This window comes from Colletotrichum siamense, assembly GCF_013390195.1.
Source record: "Colletotrichum siamense strain Cg363 chromosome Unknown KSG_Cg363_contig07, whole genome shotgun sequence".
NCBI lineage: Eukaryota > Fungi > Ascomycota > Sordariomycetes > Glomerellales > Glomerellaceae > Colletotrichum > Colletotrichum siamense.
In genome coordinates, this window is record NW_023501020.1 from 1845813 (window position 1) to 1863838 (window position 18026).

The 18026-nt window shown below is 54.4% G+C and overlaps 6 protein-coding genes across 6 annotated transcripts; 2 read left to right on the forward strand and 4 right to left on the reverse strand.

The window, feature by feature from the left end:
- Window positions 1-1541: 1541 nt before the first annotated feature.
- On the forward strand, window positions 1542-2318 carry CGCS363_v010809 (Respiratory supercomplex factor 2-like protein; the record flags this gene model as incomplete). The annotated part of the gene is made up of 2 exons (XM_036642658.1): window positions 1542-2178; window positions 2260-2318. 2 exons carry the CDS (start codon window positions 1542-1544, stop codon window positions 2316-2318), a joined length of 696 nt encoding a protein of 231 aa, XP_036492265.1.
- Window positions 2319-3935: 1617 nt separating this feature from the next.
- Window positions 3936-5573, reverse strand: HCFC1 (Host cell factor 1; the record flags this gene model as incomplete). Its single annotated transcript, XM_036642659.1, has 1 exon — window positions 3936-5573. One exon carries the CDS (start codon window positions 5571-5573, stop codon window positions 3936-3938), a length of 1638 nt encoding a protein of 545 aa, XP_036491666.1.
- A 4522-nt stretch (window positions 5574-10095) lies between these two features.
- On the reverse strand, window positions 10096-12662 carry CGCS363_v010811 (uncharacterized protein; the record flags this gene model as incomplete). The annotated part of the gene is made up of 3 exons (XM_036642660.1): window positions 10096-12070; window positions 12130-12251; window positions 12309-12662. The coding sequence occupies 3 exons, from the start codon at window positions 12660-12662 to the stop codon at window positions 10096-10098; spliced, it is 2451 nt and encodes an 816-aa protein (XP_036491667.1).
- Window positions 12663-13243: 581 nt separating this feature from the next.
- ybiU-0 (Uncharacterized protein) lies at window positions 13244-14674 on the reverse strand (the record flags this gene model as incomplete). Its single annotated transcript, XM_036642661.1, has 1 exon — window positions 13244-14674. One exon carries the CDS (start codon window positions 14672-14674, stop codon window positions 13244-13246), a length of 1431 nt encoding a protein of 476 aa, XP_036491668.1.
- Window positions 14675-15380: 706 nt separating this feature from the next.
- Window positions 15381-16373, reverse strand: CGCS363_v010813 (uncharacterized protein; the record flags this gene model as incomplete). Its single annotated transcript, XM_036642662.1, has 3 exons — window positions 15381-15924; window positions 16057-16189; window positions 16265-16373. The coding sequence occupies 3 exons, from the start codon at window positions 16371-16373 to the stop codon at window positions 15381-15383; spliced, it is 786 nt and encodes a 261-aa protein (XP_036491669.1).
- Window positions 16374-17450: 1077 nt separating this feature from the next.
- Window positions 17451-17925, forward strand: CGCS363_v010814 (Uncharacterized protein; the record flags this gene model as incomplete). The annotated part of the gene is made up of 4 exons (XM_036642663.1): window positions 17451-17459; window positions 17559-17630; window positions 17699-17769; window positions 17853-17925. The coding sequence occupies 4 exons, from the start codon at window positions 17451-17453 to the stop codon at window positions 17923-17925; spliced, it is 225 nt and encodes a 74-aa protein (XP_036491662.1).
- Between the last annotated feature and the right edge of the window lie 101 nt (window positions 17926-18026).

An 18026-nucleotide genomic window follows, 5' to 3' on the forward strand; every position in this document is an offset into this window, starting at 1 on the left:
AGCTGCAGTTCCGTTACAACGGAAATACGAGTAGGTGGGATACAGGATTTGCATTATCCGTCAATTTCAAGGAGTGAAATCGGGCTCTCGGTCCGACAGAGTCGCATTCAAATTCCTTTCCTATGGATATTTACCTGAGAAATTTCAACTTTTGCAATTTCCGCCAAACATGGCCGAACCCGGCGGTTTGGCCAGCAATTGTGAGACAAAGAACCAATATTATTAACCTTCAAGAGGGGAAAAAACAAAAAGTACAGATTACCGACACATGTCAGCACCACGTTCCTGGATGACATCTGGGGTACACCAAGCAATTGCACCAACCTGCAGAGTGGTGTCAAAAGCACAGAATGTCAGAAAGCCCAGGCTGAACATCAGCCCATTTGCATCCTGACTGATCGCACCTGACGAACAGGCTTCTAGAAGAGTGATGGAGGCGGCTAGAAGCCGGCGAATACTGCCGAAGACCAGGCGCATGCTCTCGGCCTCGCCCGATCAGACGGACTGGTTTACTCAGCAAGTGCTGGGGCTTCACGTTAGCCAACAATGATGATTCACGAATGGCTTCAGTGGTCACAGGACGAGGACCAGCGCCAGCAAGCCGAAGAAAGTCATTGTAATCCACAGCCTCAAAGGACAAAAGTCGGCGAGCAGAATGGTCCCCGGCCCAGAGGTTAGTGAAGTTGCGGACTCCCCGCGGCATGGTTTGGCTTTCGGCATTTGAATTACATAACGCTCTTCAGCTGCAGCAAACGGCGAAAATAGGAAGCGCCGCCAAAGTGGCCAGACTGCCAGCCTGGTGGGAATTGGAGGCCGGGCGCCTTGTGTCTTTCGAGGCAGTGGGTTTGTGGTGTCTAGGCCAATCAGAAGCATCTGTTGGCTGCTTACTCAGACGACGGAAATTTCTCGGTGTCTGCTGGGAAAGTTCGCCTTTCGCAGAGTCCGCTGAAGGCGGCTGCAGAACCGCTACAGTTCTACCCGTACTGCGCCGTAGGGCGCTGAACTCAACGACGGCCGGGCGGCAAAGACCGGGCAGCTAGGGCCCATTACATCATGCCGGAGCTCAACCTCATGGCACGATTCTGGGTCCTGTGCGAGGTTTTTCGTCCCCGCGGCGTGGATTTCAATCGCCGTTCGGCGTGTCACCAGCAATTTTTTTTGCCTTCCAGCATTGAATGCCAGATATAAGGACCATTGGGTGTCGACTTCAGCCTCATTTCCCTCATCCGCCTCAGTCACAACATCCACTGAAGAAGAGAAGCAGTACCTGTACCTGCGATACCGAGAAACCAGCTCAGCACACAAACACGCGACCAACCAAGAGCTATATTCCCAGCTAATCCCCGATCTGTCATCGATCCGTCACCGGCGCTATCGTACGACATCATCTTCCCCACGACCAACAATCCAAATCCCGACAACACCAAAACCCTCAGTCGCGCACACCTAGAACCACTTGCGCGCAACTTTTGCAACCACCTAACGATCAGCATTTCTGCGCATACCAGTCTTCCAAATAACGCACATTACCAAACGCAATCATGAAGGTCCTCAGCAAGGAAGAGGAGGAAGCCCACTACAAGGTCGTCGTCAAGGGCGGCCTCATTGGCGGTTCCCTCGGTCTGGGTGTCGGTCTCGCGGGTGTCATGATCGCCTCGAGGCGCTACCAGTCCTTCCGCTCATTGACCCTTCCCTTCCGTTCCTTCCTCGTCACATCGTCGGCGACCTTTGGCGCCATTGTCAACGCCGACCGCGCATCCATCCGCTTCGGCCACGAGAAGGACCCCATGTTCGGTTACCAGGACGCGACGGCGCGGGCCGTCGCCGAGGCCAGAGCCAACGAGACGTCGATGCAGAAGTTCACCGCGTGGGGCCGCGAGAACAGATACTCCATCGTCTTCACCTCGTGGCTCGCCTCCATGGGTGTCGCCCTCGCCCTCGTCAACCGTAACAAGTACCTGACCGGCGCTCAGAAGCTCGTCCAGGCCCGTGTCTACGCCCAGGCTCTGGCGCTCGTGATGCTCGTCGTCACCGCCGCCTTTGAGATGAACGACGTCAAGACCGGCTCCGGCCGCTGGGAGACGGTCATGATCATCGACCCCGAGGACCCGGAGCACAAGCACCTGATCGAGAAGAAGATCCACAAGGAGGAGTACGAGGGCCAGGACCTGTGGAAGGGTAAGTTCACCTACGTCATACCCCTCAACACCAAGCTATCTCCCCCACGTCGAAACCCATGCTAACGTATGTCGCCAACAGACATGGTCGCTGCCGAGGAGCGTCGTATCGCTGCCCGCAAGGCTGCGGAGCAAAAGTAAACGCCTCAGATATCAGCATCGTTACGATATGACCAACCTACGCATCTACCCTTAACCGACATTCATCTTGTACGATGGCGAGCCTTTGAATTTTGTTTTGATTCCCTTATTTGTCACCGCGTTAAAGCAGCTCTTCATGGAGCTGTAAACAAAAACGTCTCCTCTCCCGAACAGTCAGAGGAGCAGAGAGCTGAACTGGAGGCTTGCGTTGCATTGCTGGCGTTAACGGAAAGGGCGGGCGACTGCGCAGGCTGTAAACCTCACCATGATGCAATACCCCGTCATGAGTGAAGCCGATTTCAGATTAGAAGAGATAGTCGACTTAGACGGTCCGGGGTTACTACAAACTGACGATTCCAAAAACGGTCAGAAAAGGAGCTCTGTAATGCAATCCCTGTTTTAATGTTATCTATTCTGTGATCCTGCCTCTGTTGTCTTCTCTTGACACACGGGTGCGTGGTTGATGCTTGAGCTGCCTCGAGAGCTGGGGTGGTAACGAATCGAACTTGGCGAGCCCCTCGCACTCTGACCCTCGTTTCCGTGAGCCGTGAATAGAACATGCAGTATGGTAGATCGCTGTACTGTGTAACCAGGTATCCTTTTGGAGAGCATTCTCCAACTCTCGAGTTCCCCGTCGTAGATAGGAACCCCAAACCGGTGACAACGGCAAGCCAGGCGCACCACCACCCCCCCCCCCCCCCCCCCCCGCCGTCGATCATCCAGTCTCTGAATCGCGTTCACTTCAACCCCAACCAACCCCTCCCCTCCTCCGGCCTACGGATAGATAGCTGCTACAGACATCTTCCCCGCTCACCTCCCCCCTAGGTCAATATCCTCCCGCGACGAGACAGCTACAATCTCCTGGGAAGTTCAGCCTTTTTTTCAAGTTGTTCGCCTGAAACATATTCGGTGATACCGAAATAGAAAACGAAGAAGGGAAAAAGTTTGATAGACATTGTATTTCTCTCTTCATGTGCGTATACTATGCAGTACGAAAGGCGAGAGACAGCTTGCTGGGTTGCCCTGATATCTGGCAGTGCCAACTACCAATACCTCAAGGTGAAAGACGACACCCCACTATCTCAGTGCAACTCACGATGGACCCATGTCACCTGGAGTACTGTACCTACTTCTCCGGATAACCCCTTCGAGTTGGAGGAAGTAAACCGACCCGGTGGCACGCTTCTCAGATGACGTACCTGCCATTGAACCTCAATGTAGACTGACTCGTTTCCTAGAGATATGATGATATGATGTGCAAGTCACGTTTGATCTGCCCAGCGGGCCAAATTAGACAGCATTGTCACGTCTTTTTTGTCGCAAATTACAACATCGCCTCTCCAACGGAGTTTTTAGAATGTTTTTGTATTGGTTTACAGTATTCCAACCGAGAGATGAAGGAAAATGCATGCCTGCCTGCCGCCCACCGGGGTTTTATGAAGCCGTTCCGTCATCAAACATAAATACTGTAGTAACTCGGAGGGTTTGTAACGATACAGAGTAGAACAGGATACGAAACAGCACACACACGCACGCACGTTTAGTTGAGACAAAGAGAACAACTAGCTAGTATAGATAGCAGCAATAATTAGACGCGCGCGCGGGGAGGGAATGGCCTCAAACCTCGATGGTGAAATGGCTGATTTGGGAATAATATGCATGCACGGCCAGCTCCAACATCCATACGTCCGAGAACACCTCGCTCCCGTCGAAGCCACCAATGATGAACAAGCGGCTATCATAGAGGACTGTCCCATGGTACCCGCGGCCGCTGGGCGGCAGACCATAGACGCGGCGGCGGTCCCAGGTCATGGTCACGAGGTTGAGGAGTAAGACGTCGTTGGAGTACTCGTTGCCATCGTGGCCTCCGATGACGAACAGATAGGAGCCAACGAGGGTGGCCGTGTGCGATAAGCGGCGGAAGGTGACGGGGATGGTGACGGCCTTCCAGATGTGGGCATCGACGTCGTAGACCCACACGTCGTTGAAGCACTCGCCGCCGTCGGAACCGCCAAAGATGATGAGCTTGCTGCCCACCATGTTGGCTGTGTGATAGCCGCGGGGCTTTGGGCGGGTTTCTCGGACCCCAGGAGGCGGGGCCCGCTCAGGGGGGGAAACGAGCTTCCACGACATCTTGTTCATATCGCTGACGTCTAGGCGCCAGACGTCGTTGAGGGCGCGAACACCGTCGCCGCCGCCAAATATATAGATGCCGTTCTTGTACAGACAGGCGGTGTGGGCGCGGCGCTTGGATGGAACACGTTCGCCTATAATCTTGGGCCGATGCCATCTGAAATTCGTCGTGTCGAGTACGTAGATATCGTTGTAGTACGCAGGCCCATCGCCGCCGCCAAAGATTACCAGCTTCTTGCCAACGGCGGTACAAGTCATGGCGCGTAGAGGAACGGGTATCTCGCCGGTGACGTGGGGGACAGACCAGTAGAAAGCATCGGCATCAAAGACGTATAGCTCGTTGAAGCAGGCTCTGGAATCGCAGCCGCCAAAGACAAAGATGTTGGATCCGACAAGCGTTGTGGTATGGGCGCGGAGGGAGGTGTGAGGAGCACCCGATACGGGTGCGCGAGACCAGTACATGCCCGAGGATGGAGCTGGAGGCACATCTGGCGCTGTATTGGGGTCCTGGAGAGGTGGAAAGGGGACATGTGCCCCCCTCGCGGCGACTCGTGCGGCGGCCGCGGCGGTTGATAGCTGACGTGTCGTTGTTGAGGAGGAGGGTATTGAAGCCTTTCCGGCTATGGCGGATGTAGAGCGCATGGCGACAGGACGGCGGCCGTCACGGTCTGAGCCGGGGCCGCCGGCAGACTCGGAGCCGTCGTTGGTGTTGCTGGAGTTGGGAGCATCGGCGCCAGTTGGTCGATATGAGGTCGGCGGGGGTTTAGGGGGGTTCGCGCTCGTGGGAGTTGTGCGTGTCGGGGGGGCTTGAGAGGGTGCTTGCGAGGCGGATTGGGAGCGTTGGCGGATGGAGAGCTCGGAGGGCTTGCGACGGCGATCTTGGCTCTTGGAGGAGAGATGGCCTGGGGTGTGGGAACGGGGGAGGGTGCCACCCGGAACGGAGGGTAGGCGGCGGTGGTGCTCGACGTCACGGTCGCTCAGCTCCTCGAGGTCGTCAGGCAGGCCACCGATGACGCCCGGCGGAGGAGTCTGTGCCGGGCCGGAGATCTTTTGCGAGCGGACGACCTTCGCCTTGGAGGGGGACCGGGGAATCTTGTCCGATGACCTGGCCGAATCAGCCATGGTTCGGCGGGGGAATGGTCATTGCCCCCCTCTCACGAGGATGTGGATTGTCGATGGCGAGCGATTGCGGGCTCAGAGAAGGAGAGGTGGTAGCAGCAGATGGAGAGCGAGGGAGTAGGCTCGGCTCGTGGTCAGGGACAATTGGTCGGGATCGGTGATGCAGAGTCGAGCGGTGGACGCACGTGAGTCGTGAAGGAATTGTTTACCTGTCGTTGTTGCAGTTGAGATGACTCGGGGGTCGAGTGCTTCTGGCTGTGGTTTTTGGCTGCAGAATGCTGGAGGACTGGAGCCCAGCCGCAAAGAGCCCACCTTTGGCTGCTGCTGCTGCTGCTCGCTTCCCAGTGTTCCCGCCTTCAGCTTCAGGTCTGGTTCGTCTAAGGGAGGTTGATTAGGTCGCGGGTCCATTCATTGCCCACTTCCACAGCTGGAGATTTGCAAGGAGGTGTCTGACGGGGGTGGACCACTGGGTGCTGAGTGTGATCGTTGGTGCTGAATGAGGTGGTGCTTAGTGGCAGCGCAGCCCGACGAAGTTGCCAGGTGCTAGGTCATGGTAAGGTAAGACAGGTTGGCAGGGTCGGGTAAGGCCAGCCCGGGCAAGGAAGGCAAAGAAGGCATGGAAGGCACCGGGCTGGCTGGGCTCAGGTGGGCTGGCCTCGGTGACGGGCCCTTGTTAGTGCGGTCCCATGTCAGCTCAGGTCCAGGTCACCACTCACTTGGGCAGCCTTCACGGGGGGGGGGCGCATTTTAGCTGTCTTGGTCCCTAATTCTATCCACGTATCAAATCTCCAGGTCAGGTAACCCCCTCGCCAAACCCAAGCTCGGACCACCACGGCCCCTGCATTGGTCTGTCGTGTTCCCCGACCCTTCTGTTCCGCGCCGCTGTCACCGGCCTGCTGGGGTCGCTCTGATTGGTCGCGTGCGCTGTCGACAATGTGCACTTTGGCGCATCAAGTCTTGGGTATTCAAACTTCAGATGGAAGTTGTTCGGGGGATGCTCGTGTTTGGTGCTCAATGTCATATAGCCACAGCAGTTCGGTACGCTGTCACCTTGTCTTTGCATGCAGTTGGCTAGTTGGCATGGGGACTGGCCTTAAACAAGAAAAGCAATCTTCAAATTGATTGCAGAGGGTCCAATATTACCCCACGTCTTGAGTGAAGTACCACGTCGCGTCTCGGCGCGTCTGAGTCGTGGTATTCTCCAAATAATTGTTGAAGTTGCCTTCGAGACACCTTTGCACGGAATTGTCGGCTACAGTTTATCACCAAAGAATCTACATTTCTTTATTACATCTCCATTCACAATGGGCGTTGCCAAGAGACCCCTCGACACTGTCGACCTAACCGAGGCATCCCCAAAACGTCATCAGCCGGAGGCAATCAACCACACTCTTTCCACTGAGGGCATTCTGTCACGCATCGCGCTATCCGACCTCAAGTCATGTTTTCGGGAAATGCTGTCTGATCCTCTCCATGGGCCATTCATTGAGGCCCATCTCCAGACCTATGCTGGCAAGTCATTGGAAGCTGAGCTCGAGCGGACCAAGAAGCAAGCGGATGACCTCCGCAAAAAGGCTGGCGCTGCGATAGCCGAGGTCGAAGAGCATGCGCAGGATCCCAAGAACTACATATTTGAGATTGGCGACTTGGGAAACGCAGTCGCTCCTTTCTTGGAGCCGGCTCGCGCGAGCTTTGGCGCACCGGCTCCGAGACAAATGCGCCAGCTTGGTTTTTGAACTGTTGATGGGTTTCGCCGATTGGATTATCTGGCCAGAAGACGGCGAAAGCAAAGCCTATGGAGACAACGGGGATAATGATCATGTCCATGAGGAAATTGAGTCCATCCTTGTGGGCATTGTCCAAGAAGAGCTTGAAAGTTGTGAAGACCCCCAGAAGTGGATCCAGAGAGTCGAAACGAAAGATCGGTTATTCAAAGTCAATAGACTGAACGCCAGCATCAACGACCTGTACGAACCGTGCCACCGGTGCACTCGTCTCCAGAAACTGCTCGTCAGCGGCATTAAGCAAGACAAGGCGCTTCCAACCGATATGGTCCATCCCGGTCAAGAGTCATGCTGGGCTGGCGAAGGGTTTTCTTTCGTGCACACGAGCATACCTTCAATCGGACTAGAGCTTGGCTCCGATGATGACGATGATGAGTGGTAGTTGAGATGATAACACTGTTGCAATGGCATTTGGTATTGATGAATGAGGGCGTTCCCTACAGACTAGGATAGATAGTTGTTTACCTCTATGAATTTCTCGCCGGTGTGACCTACCGCTCTCTCAACTCTCACAAAGAGATTTCAAGTTCTCTGACTCTGAGCTTACTTATGGACCATACGCTTATCATTTGGCACCAATTGCGACTCGGCCGGGAAGCACACTCAAGTGACAAAAGACTTTGGCAGGCTATTTCTTTACTTCCAATAGGGCTTATAATCATATCAGTACATACAGTCTGGCCTAGGACAATTCATCAGCCATCTCACGCTGTATTTCCAGTAGCCGCTATGCTTGTTCAAACTACCGAACAAACAAATTTGGTCGTTTGTCAAACCATCAAATGAGATTCGCTCCAAGAATCAGATGAATCATTATGAAAGCGCCATCCTCCCTCGCAAGTAGAACTTCTGCCCCCCACTCTGACGATGCCGGCATTGGTCGAACCCCACATCATCAATCCGGGGTAGTTCAACCAGAGATACACTTCCAACGCGCCGCCGCGCCCTTCAACAGACGCCCATCGGCTATCTGGCTTGTGTAACCTCGCCTCATCTCCGAAAGTAACTCCTCCACCAGACAGCTCATGAACGTCATCTCAGGTTTGACGCTACACCAACTTAACCTTCGAGGCCTTTCCCCATCGGAACAAGAGGGCAACCCGTGCCGCCCGTCGGAGTTTCATCACATTTGCAGCAGAGAAACTATGATAAGCTGGCAACTCATTCTGCCCTACCGACATTGGATGACGTAAATGCTCTCCACGCTAGTCTGGGTGCTGGCCAAGGAAGTTGGGGAGTCTCGACTCAGTGAGGGTTGGTTGCTGGGCGGTGCCGTGGGTGCTCGCTCTATCACGACATCGTCCACCGTTATATGCGAGATGTCGACTGCAAACGCTACCCAAACGGTGAAGATTCGAGGTTAGATCCGGATCATGTCCCCAAAGCAGATCCCCTCGGATTCGGGACCCCTGGAAATAGCACATCGTACGTGCTCCAACCAGGGTCCTGGAGACACATGCAACCTGGTCCCACGTCCGGAGCTTTTTAGGAGGTCTTGGAGAGAAGTCTTGGAGCGGAGCCCCGGAGGTTGGAGGTGGGAAAGCAGTCCGCAGTCGGGGGACTGAAGATGCCGCCGAAGCACGGAACATGATTCAGTCCCAGCTTCCTGCCAAGGCCCGGGGCGGGTTCTAGACACAACGTGTATTGGATGGGGCACAGGAACAATAAACCGCACCGGAAGGCATTCCCCATACAACGTTGATCAACCTCCGTGCAGCCCACGCGGGCTCCGATATGATATCTGACTTGCGTCATAATCTTGCCAACTCTGACGAGTCTGACGAACGCACGATGGGGCGGCTAACGGTGCCGTGCAACTTTCACGACTCAAGCCACGACACACACATGAGAGCATGAAGCAGCTGATGTATGTACGTTGCAAAGTCTCCAGCGTTATCGTCCAAACTCGGAGCGTCCCGCTGACTATCGATGGGGAGACGAGATTAACAACAGTTCAGACAAGGAACGAAGCGAGGCCTAGCCAAGAAACGAACGTCCCCTTTACCAAGTTGAGAGACGAATGTATCGTATACAACACCCTTCCAAAGCCGGAAGTACCATCTACATTCGCCCTCGCTTGAGCTGAATCCTGGGAGAACATCACCACCATTCTCCGATGAACTGCAGAAAGATCGATCTACGTCACTCGTCCCCACCAATATACAACCCACCGGCACCGGTTTCTGCTTCTGGTCTCTCCCCAAGAGCCTCGGGGGCAGCGGGTGTCCATTTGCCGGAGGGTGGTGGGCAAATCCCACCTCTCGAAATATCCGGATGTTGGTGTGAGAACCGACGGCTCGGATGCGTTTGCGAGAATGGCACGGATAACGTCCCGGCAGGCAACGGGATTTGTGGAAAGACGGTCTGACATGGGATGTGAACTGGTCCATGACTCGTTTGCACCGAAAATCCGGTCCACGTACGACCGGCGGAGGTCGTCGACGCTTGGGGTTTCCCTGGAAGGGTTACACAAACTCCCCGCTAGCGCGGAGTGGGGCCGACAACACCAGGTCCTTAGTAGTTTTTGCCGCCGATTTTTCCATGGTACTCCGATATGGTGTAGTGGCCAACATGATGCCCTCTCATGAACTTGAGAGGTTAGGCATAGCCCCGAGTTCGATTCTCGGTTTCGGAACACTTGCTTTTGCTTTTTGGACCCAACGCGTCAAGCGTCCCGTTGGCGATCTTTTGCCATCGTCCGAAGTCCCTCCTCCAAGTGAAGGCAGGCAGGTATTGACTTGTCACTCGCTATATCTACTGCCTTTGGTCGGCCTGAGTCCATCAGGCCTCCTCTCATGACGGTCTGTGATTATCAGAGAAAGACCCTCGCCGCTAACTTTCTTCAGTCCTCCGATCTCTTGTGTCTCTTCCACCCATGCTATTGACCCGACTGTCTTGAAGGATGTGACACCAGCGCAAGTATTGCTGAGAATGTGCTCCGGCGGAGGGTTCGACTTGTACGACAAGGCGATGAATTCGAGAATGCTGCTCCAGGCGTGTCCCGTCCGTCGCGAGTAAATACAGACGAGTAGATGGGCTATCGCCATAACCGCATGGGCCATGAGAATGAAAATGCAAAAGTACCCAAACCAGCCAGACGTCATCATGGCATACCCTCCGTAGTGAGCCTCTACAATCATTCGTTCTGAGCCGAACTCGTTCGAACCTGCCACAGATTTGGGAAGAAGAAAATTCTCTGCAGGCTTTCCTCTCTTCACTAGAGCTCTCGCAGCGGTTTCATCCGGAGGGCTGAGAGTATCTCCGACACGCCACCTTTGCAAAGGTTCCAGGAACCTGCTTGAATCGCTGTTAGGAATACTGCCGCATCTCGATAGGGCTTCCACGATGGTTGTGACGATCCTCTCCTGAATGGAGACCGGATCCATCACATCGTTGTGAAAGCTTAAGTCCAGAATTCTCTCTAGGGTGGTCCTATATCGACCTTCTGAGATGTTTCCAGCAAGTCCGTTGGGAGTATCGTAAACTGGTGGATGGAGCGACTCGTACCAGCTAGGCTTCAGGCGGATTATACCTTCCCGAGTTGAGTTGGCCGAAGGGGCCTTTAGTGGTACACGCCACAAAGGCCTATTCAGTCTTGTGTCTAGCTCGACTTCGATGTTGCTATAGACTCTCCCGTTATTGAAGTCGTGCTCGATCACGCCACTCGACGGCGACATCTCGATAAACGTTTTGGCCTTTACCCAGCGTGCGTCGATGGAGCAGGTAAGGAGGTTGGTTGTTCCAGCTAGAAAGTTCACGCCCTCTGCTTTTACAAATATGACCAGTCCGAGGGAGCTCGCTGCTTCACCTTTCCATATATCGATAGGAACAGCAATGATACGTTTGCGTAGATGAAAGATGCTGGTTCCGTTTACCAAGGTAGCGTTGGCTTCCATCATGCCCCTCTTGGATAGATATTCTCGCACGTCTTGGAACACGTCAAGATAATGGTAACCATCGTCCATGCCTGGATGTTTCCATAGACCGCTGTCATTGTCAGGCCTCCTGGCGCGATCGGAGACTGATAGATCCAAGAACGGTAACGTAAGGTTCCTAGGGACTCCATAATCGACCACACCATTCGATACACACACAGTTCTAGCTGCGGGTATCTGGGTCTCGAGAGTGTATCTCTGCTTCGAAGAGAATTTAAGATTTGTGAGACCGAGGGGAGTTCGCGCCTGGCGGCGATCCAGGTAGTCAAGAGACCTCAGGTGCAGAAACCGCATCAGATCGTGGACACGGGCTGATGGGCCGTGAGCCGTAAACGCCCACGTGTCAGACATATAAGCTGCGGATGGTTGGACGTATATGCTTTTGCTGACAAGCCCGGTTGTGATTTGATAGTCGACATGTGTCCTTGGGCGCGCGGCGTTGGCGAGATAATGGCTGTGAAGAGTCGAGAATCCAGCAGCCGGGCATTGGTGCTGTTCGAGCTGGTTTTGCAAGGACGAGCAGTTCCAACTCGAGTAGTACTCTGCGTCGAGAACTTTCGGCCAGAGTTCTGCGTCACCGCCATTCGCCCAGTAAACACCACCGCCTATGTCGAAGTCCCGTTGAGCAGGTAGCATAAGGACCGCAGCAGCTGGGCCCGCCATGACAGCAATCAGGCCGGAAATCCCAATGAGTGCCAGGAGAGCAAGACGCTTGATGTAGCTTCGAGGTTCGGAGCTAGGGCAAAATATCGCTCCCCAGAAATCGGCTGACCAGAAATAACTAGACAAGAAGGGTCAGAGAGGCATCAGGCCATTAGCCTTGGACGTCATCCTGCCTACCTTAGCTGTGTGAATTGCCAACCCGAAATAACAAGCCCAAGTGGCAAACCATCGCCAAAAACCAACTCCTCACGTAGAACATGGAAGATGATAGTCCCAAGACTTGATACGATGAGAAGTTCCTGAGGATCCGTGAGGTCAGAACTATGGACTGAGTCTCTTGAGACGAAGGCAGGTACCTGAATCTTGGCAGCAAGCTGTAAAACGCCAGATTTGACATCATCCTGATCCTTATTTCCCTGCAGCTCTGAACCGATGAAGTATCCTTGTAGGTTGAAGGAAATCAGGAAAAGGGAGACGGCCGTCGGTAGTATATGTATAGCGCATCGAGATACAGCAGCAGCCCTAGACTGGCTTATGAGAACCTTTGGGGGCTCCGGCTTGTCTTTGCCGATGAATGCGACGATGCCGAGACCAACGGCTCGTAGAATTGGTCGGAAGCGCCCCCTGAAGCCGTGAAATACCCTCACGACGAGCCTCCAGACGATTTGGAATGCAAGCGTCAAGTAGAATCGAGCCAAAGAAGATGACATGGTCGGAATTCGTGCAGGGTAAGGCTGCAAGAAGGCATTGCGCTACTTTTCTGAAGAGGCTGGCTTCATATATAAGCTTGTGCGTGGAGCCTTCTTCGGACGTAAAAGGCAAGGCTGCATGTCTATGAATCCTCGGCGGTTACGTCCAAGAAAGTTGGGGGCCAACTGAGTGGCAGGGCAGTGGTCACCCGCATGTTTTCTGCGGAGCATTTGGGGATAATCCAGACACGCAGCTGCCAGATGCGCAGGTGGGGGCGCTGCACTGCCCTGTGTGACAGCATCGTTGAGGATCATTGGGCAGGATCTCACCGAAGAGGAGGGTAAGCACTCTGGTAACAGAGCCTCGTTTTCTCAACAGGCTCATTGGAGGCCACAAGCGTCAGGAACCAGCAGAGGCATCTATTACTCAATTAGTGGCTTAAACAGCCTTTTCAATCTTAGCCTCCGCCGTTTGCTTTTCGAACTTGCCCAAACATTGTCCAGAAAGCCGCGATGAATACCGAAGAACACAGAGGTATCAGCTTGTTTTCCTTTCTCTTCTCCAACGCCGGTAAACCTCAAAAGGGCCATCATGATTCCTATCAAACCATGTCATATTGATCCGGGAACAAGATGGCGTTCGCCATCCCGACCAGAGCTTTTACTGTTGGGCTCCTCCCCTCTCGATCTTCCCAAGGCAGCAAGCCCATGGCCCTAAGCCCATCTTCGCCGCCCGCATCGCTGACCTCCTGAACACCAGGTCGACCCAGGTGAGAAATCTCTCCGCGTCCGCCACCAAAATCCGGACTAGGTTGGCCGAGGAGAAACGCCTTTCTCTGGCGAGCGAGATACAGAGCGTTCGTTTGTGTAAGTGGGCAGGCAGGAATGTACATGATAGTTGCGGGCAGAGCCGATGGCGGCACCCTATCGACGCCATAAACCATATCCGGGTGCCATACGACGTAGTCCCCAGGCCGAACAGGGGGGATGCGAACGAGGGACTTGTCGAACTGCAGGTGAGGATGGAGGGAGGCGTTCAGCTCTTGCGTATACGACGGGACGGCACCCTGGATGATGCTTGTCTGCATAAAGTCGAGAGACCAGTTCTCGCGGGCGAGAAAGTTCGCAGCCTCAGGGGACGGGTTCAGTGGAGAAAAGAAAGGCCGTAGAAGGAAGTAGGCAGTTGCGAGCTGAAGCATCGGGCATAGCAGTAGGGTGCCGTCAGCGGGATTGATGTCTGACATGGAAAGCCAGCCCTGGAACATGCGGAACATACTGCATGAACCCGCGCCATTGTAAAGATCCGATGTGACCTTGAGCCGGGTGCTGCATTCCCAGGGGTCGTAGTCCTCCCACTTTCCATCCCATATGCGTTGATATGTGCCGGCGTTTCCATACCCGTCACTCTCCCATCGTTCAACACTGCCGCCGTCAACGTGGGCGTTCAAATGCCAGAACTCGTCGCCTGGTGCACGAATTCGCAAACGGTCTGCGTAGGCCACGGGCAAGTCCACTGCCACCGAGGCGTTGGGGTTCCTCGAGCGCCAAAGGCCCATCAAAAACCGCTGGGCTGCAAGGACATTTGGATGGGCTCGACCCTTGATCTGAGCAGGCGACCAGTAGATTCCAAACAGATGGGGGTCACGCGTCGGCCACCCTCTGGTCTCCGGATTATCGGCGAGGTACGTCTCTGTCTCCTCCCGCCAGTCTTGAGCTTGGTCCGGCGGAATCACGTTGCGAATCACGGCGCCACCTCGGCGTCGGAGCTTTGCGGCAAATTCGGAGACGCGGGCATGGTCCTTGAGCTCCGAAAAGTCGATGGTGGGGATGATGTCAGACTTTGTTACTCCTATCAACGCAATCTCGGCCCGGAGGGCAACCAGCAGCCGATTCCAAGAATCCACTATCGCCGTCTCCTTGCCCGCGATGAGGCTCCGCTTGATCTGAGCGAACCTCGGCGGGAGTGGAATTGGCCCACCGTTCTCTGAGAATATCTCATCTGCTCGCATGAAGCCTCTCGGGCGGTTGTCCATTGCTGGAGGAAATGATTGCGACCAGAGTAAGCTAGGTGTGTCAAACGGCGAAATGTATTGTGAAAAGAGGTTGGAGGAGTAGGGCATTGATGAGAAATCTGGTGGTTGTGGAGGCGGCATGTCGCCAGCGGCCCCAAATTGGGCCTGCCCTTCGAATAATTCATCGTTCATCGTGTGGGACGAGAAACGAGTTGCACACGACGTGGCGGAAGACCTCCGTATCGTCGGTGTGCTGGTGGTCGTGTGAATGGATTGGATATGCACTGAAGTAACAGTGGTCTCGGCGCCCGCCGTCTGGGATCCGGGGTCTTGCAGATCACGCGTGCCGGAAAAAAATCGGGCGCCTGAGCTGGAAATTGTGCTTTGCTGACTGCGCTGTGGCCGGGCCGCTGAGCCGCTTCAATCGTCGTTCGACCCTGCTCTTTTTATAAACCCAATGGGAAAATCATCGGTCAGAAAAGACGAATGAGATCCAACTTGCAATGCGGAATCTCCGCCCAAGATCCGTGCATTCGTGGCCTCGGGACGCATGATGTACCCGTGATACCCTCCAGCTGGATATGCATGCACCGCGGAGCTGGCCCGGTAGATCCACGGGCTCCACGGTTCCGTATTGGGTGTAGCCGCCCCGACTGTGGCTATTATGTGCCGTGATGCAAATACGGGACACATATTCCGCCAGTGATCGCCATTTCTGAGAAGCTTATCATGTCGCCTTCCCGCGTTTCGACCGTCTGACTGGACCCTTGTCTTCTACCATCTCGTCGGCGCTCTTCTTTCTCTTCGAAGACGCTGCCTTCGTTGTACCCTTTGGCTCATCCTTCGTGGCCTTGGGGCTCGAGGAAGTCTTTGCCACAGAGGCGGTTCCCTCTTGTTTGAGTAAAACATATGCCACCTTCTCAATATCCATGGCTGAGACGTCCAGCCTTTTCATCAGCTTCCGTGCCTCCGCATTGAGGGACTCATACTCCTTCATATTGTACTTGAGCGACGCTTTCTGGCCCTTGTTGCATAGCCAGTAGTACGCCTCATCCGAGAAGAAGAGGACCTGCTCCGGATAGTGCACCGCCAGAAGAAGCGAAGCAGTTGCAGGACCGATTCCTTTGAGTCTGGTCAAAATGTTGAGTGATGCCGATAGGTCTGACACGCCTTGATAGGCCTCCACTCCCTCTTTCACGGTCTTCTCTGCCGTGGAAGAGTCATTTGACGAGACAAGCTTCATCAGAGTCGGGCGAAACTTGCCGTGGCGACTATTTGGGTGTGTCAGACGCATTCATTCCACGACGAACGTAATCAAACCATGCCGTCATCTCGTGTTGACTTCGTTACACTTGTGACTTCGCTATAGGCCGTGAAGTGTAATTAAAGAAGCATGCACTTACAGCTTCCAGTCAACGAGGACCTTGATATCATCATGGTTCATGGATCGTTTAGGGGCTTCCTGCGAAAAGAGGGCCGGGGCCTCGACGAAACGGAACTGATCCAGCTCTTGCAGGGTCTTCTGACCAGACTTGGCTATATGCGGCAGTTAGGGATACCGTGGGAAAGACTGATGAGTGCGGGGGAGGCCGCGATCAAGGGCCGACGTACCGCCTTTCGAGGCTGAAATGGAATCAATCAGGGGTTCATAGTTAGCGAGGAGCTCTGCGAACTCCTTGTTCGTCACCTTATCAGGCGACACGAGCTTGGAGCTTGACATAGTCGCCGTAGCTCAGGAACCGGTGATCGGGGTTGACGTAGCTGGTGGATGCGGTTTCCCAATTGGGAAGAAGCTTCAACTTGATATGCCAGCCGTTATCTGGAAGGATGAGGTGAGTTGATCAAGTCCCTTTCCCTGCAGGTCGCCGTGTTCGTGAAGTTTGCAGGAAAACGCGATTCGAAGGAGATTACACGCGTCGCAGGCAATCTTGGAATTTCAATCATCCGCCCCGGGTTGGTATGTTGCGCGTCGTTATATCGCGTAAGGACTCAACTACCCGCGACAAGTACGTAGTTCAGCGCTCAGCGGTGTAGGAGGAAGACGAAGCCAACCGATGCAGCGACTATGTGAAACTGACGGTGCCCAGAAGCTTTCCCCTGCTCTGCACAGTGCTCAGAAACATTGTGGGTCGCTGAAATGAAACGGGAAACCCATCAACACGTGAAAGCCTCTTGCCCCTTATGTAAGCATCAGTATTACACCCACCTAGTAGACACGGTCTGCTCTTTAATCGAAGCCATTCTTACACAAAGTCCCTTGCCAAAAAACATGGCAGCTGATCAGAAGTTCAGGAGACGGCGATAGAAACGACAGAGACAGAAGTGGGCGGGAAGCACCAGGGGGATGTACAGCTGGAAGAAGATTGGGAAGAAGATTGGATGAAACGGTTACTGAAGAGACCCGGGCCGGGCCATTTTATCGGAGCCGAACACTTCAAGATACGTTTTCTGATAGGTCTCCCGATGCAAGACGTTCCTCTCACCGGAGCCCAACAGTGAAGTGTTTCCAGGCGGTCAAGCTCTGCCCCTCAGTGGAGGCAGCCCGTTGGTCACCGAGTCTGGGGGTCCGTGCATTTTCTTCGCTGAGTCTAGGCTGCCGATCCATGCAGAAGCGCTACGGGGTCGTCCGAGGGAGAAAAAAAAGTGTGCCGTCTGCGCCCGCTTCAGCAACTCTCGTCCTTTCTCCTCCCGAAACCCAACGATCTTTCACATTACCGCTACCGACTCGCGCTACCAGCTCTCCGGAAGACAACGACTCACCACTTATCCGACTTTCGTCAATCACCAAGCAGTCAAGATGGGCAACGTACGTTCCAAACAAACACCCCTCTGCCCCCCACCGCTGATCAGGGTCTTGGTGGAAACAAATTGAGGGGCAGGCTTTTGCTGACATTCCGGACTGTAGGGAGCGAAGGCTCAGCAGAAGCGCGATCGCGCCCAGAAGGATGCGAAGCCCAAGGGCTCTCAGCTCAAGGTGGTAAGTCTGCGTCTTTCCTGAATATATTTCTTTCGCTAGTCAACATGCGCTCACACGAACAATGACAGAACGCTGCCGCCAAGGACATCCAGTGCCAGATCTGCAAGGCCACCTTCCTCAAGACCACCAAGGCTCCCGCGTATGTCTCCTGTCCCGATACTCAGCGGGCAACACATTGCCCCAGGTCTTTGCGAGCATGTGCTGACGAATTGTGCCATCTAGTCTTACCGAGCACGCCGAGAACAAGCACAGCAAGGGTCTTGCCGACTGCTTCCCCTCCTTTGTCGCCGCATAGGCGGATAAAAGCCATATGGTGTGTGTTAGGCGTTGGTGGTAGGGTGTTGATGTCTGGGAGATTGGCGCGGGATGAGGCTGAGCAGCGAGGCGTAGTCTGGT